Genomic DNA, 1,850 nt, shown 5'->3' with positions numbered 1-1,850 from the left:
GCGGACCGTCATCCAAGGCCCCTCCGCTGCCGTCCCCGTCCTCTTTGTGGCACATGGAGGTGAGGTTGTCATCAGAGCTGTAGTCCAGGTCGCTGTCCATGGAGAAACTCTCGTCTTTTCTGGCGCACTCGTCTTCCCTGGAGTCATCTCTACCGTGTGCTCTGGCTGGGAGGAACCGGAGAGACACGTTAACAGGAAACACAAGAGCAGCATTCGCCATTCTAATAAAAACCTTCCAAAAGTCGAGTGGAGAAAAACTCTTCTTCTCCCAGGCCCCAACAGTTCGATGCGTGTTTCATTAAAATATCTTAAAAACAGTGGCAATATCTAAATTTTCCAAGTTTTCATTTATAAATTTTGAAGAAATGAGTGAAAATGGAGGGAAAACGCAGGCCTGTCAAACCTAGACTACAAGAAAGAAACAGTCAAGATCTCAATGTATTTAATTATTATAGTTGATATAATTAAATTAAGTGCGACTCTTTTTTTTTTTGAAGATTTTAAATTTGTTCTGAATAAAAATGCTGGACTGTTACCAGAGAAAACGGTCTGTCAATTGAAACCAGGGCTGACTGTGACGTGTGAGGGTGAACTAAAGGTGTGGGGGTGGTGGGCTGTGTGTGGGGTCCTGTCCCGTCCCCTGTCAATATCCATCATCGGATCAGTGTTTGGATCAGAGCAGATCACCGCGGAGAACGCGCTCTGCAGGGATTTTATTTTTCACGCGTGATTACGCACGAGAGCGTCTCAGCGCGGCCTTCTCCAGTTTGTGTTTGTACGCGTGTGAAACGGAGCTGCTTCCGAATGGAAGATGTCAGGTTTCATCACAAATAATAGGCTGAAGAGGAAACAGAAGTCCGTTTGTCACGAACCAATAAAACCATCAAAGGGCGTCGAAAAAAGGGGACGCGTAATTTGGGCACCGACTTAAAGCTCGCGGGTCACCAGACTGTCGGCTGTTTGACAAATGAAGAGTTTCTTCAGTAAATAAATAAAATATAAGAGACTAAATTCATGAACGCCAACAAGTTGTCAAAGTCAGTCGAACTCAGGAAGAAGAGTTGTATTCATCTTAACATCTGAAGCAGTTTGCCAAAGAAGTGTTGATTTTCAGATTACTAAAACGAACTGACAGAGTAGAAGGCATTCAATGAAACCTCTTTCTGCATCAAATTTACTAAATTCTTTCCGTAATTTGTTTGTTTGGGGGTTTTCAGATCAAATTTCCACATGCGTTTTAGATTTAGGAAAAAATGTATAAATTGTAAAGTAAGCCTCAGTTTGTTTTTCTGTGAATTAGAAATGTTTCGAGTCGTTTTAATATTTCCAAACATGATAAATGACTTTGAAACAAAGATCTTTTACACTAAGGAGAAAATGTGAAATAATGAGAGTGTAAAAACACTCGCTGTTACTGCCTCCAGTTTTTCGCATGTGCAAGTTTATTTTCGAAGTGTCCAATGGGGACATTTTAGGGTTTGTTTCCCCGATCGATTCCGTCTAAACGCACCGGACTTTGAACAAGTTGAGGAGCTCTCCTACCTGTGGATGTCTGCACCGGCGTGTCCGTGTCGTGGAAAGCCTGCAGCGCTGCGGACTCCTTCCCCTGCAGGAAACTCTTTCCGTCCTCCGTGTCCAGACGCAGCTCCTGGGTCTTGTCGAAGACCGCGTGCAGCGCCTGCGAGCCGAACTTCCTAGCCGCCTCCTGGTGCTGTTGGGACGGGGAGAATCCACCGGGCAGCGACGCCATGAGCGTGGAGGTGAGCGCCATGCCCTGCGTCAGGCCCTGCGCCAAGCTGGAGCAGAAGCCGCTCTGCAGGCTGGGGATCCGCGGGGGGGGCCCCGCCGGG

The 1,850-nt window shown here is 46.4% G+C and overlaps 1 protein-coding gene across 1 annotated transcript in view; it reads right to left on the bottom strand.

The window, feature by feature from the left end:
• The window catches only part of gbx2 (gastrulation brain homeobox 2), an 11,955-nt gene that overhangs the window by 8,242 nt on the left and 1,863 nt on the right, over positions 1–1,850 (bottom strand). Inside the window, 2 exon segments of the mRNA XM_020592118.1 lie at positions 3–165; positions 1,543–1,850. The exon segment at positions 1,543–1,850 is cut by the window's right edge and continues 147 nt beyond it. Coding sequence (XP_020447774.1) covers positions 3–165; positions 1,543–1,850 — 471 coding nt within the window.

Source organism: Monopterus albus, unplaced genomic scaffold (genome assembly GCF_001952655.1).
Source record: "Monopterus albus unplaced genomic scaffold, M_albus_1.0 scaffold16.1, whole genome shotgun sequence".
In the NCBI taxonomy this organism is placed as follows: domain Eukaryota; kingdom Metazoa; phylum Chordata; class Actinopteri; order Synbranchiformes; family Synbranchidae; genus Monopterus; species Monopterus albus.
This window is presented reverse-complemented; position numbering and strand designations above follow the sequence as displayed.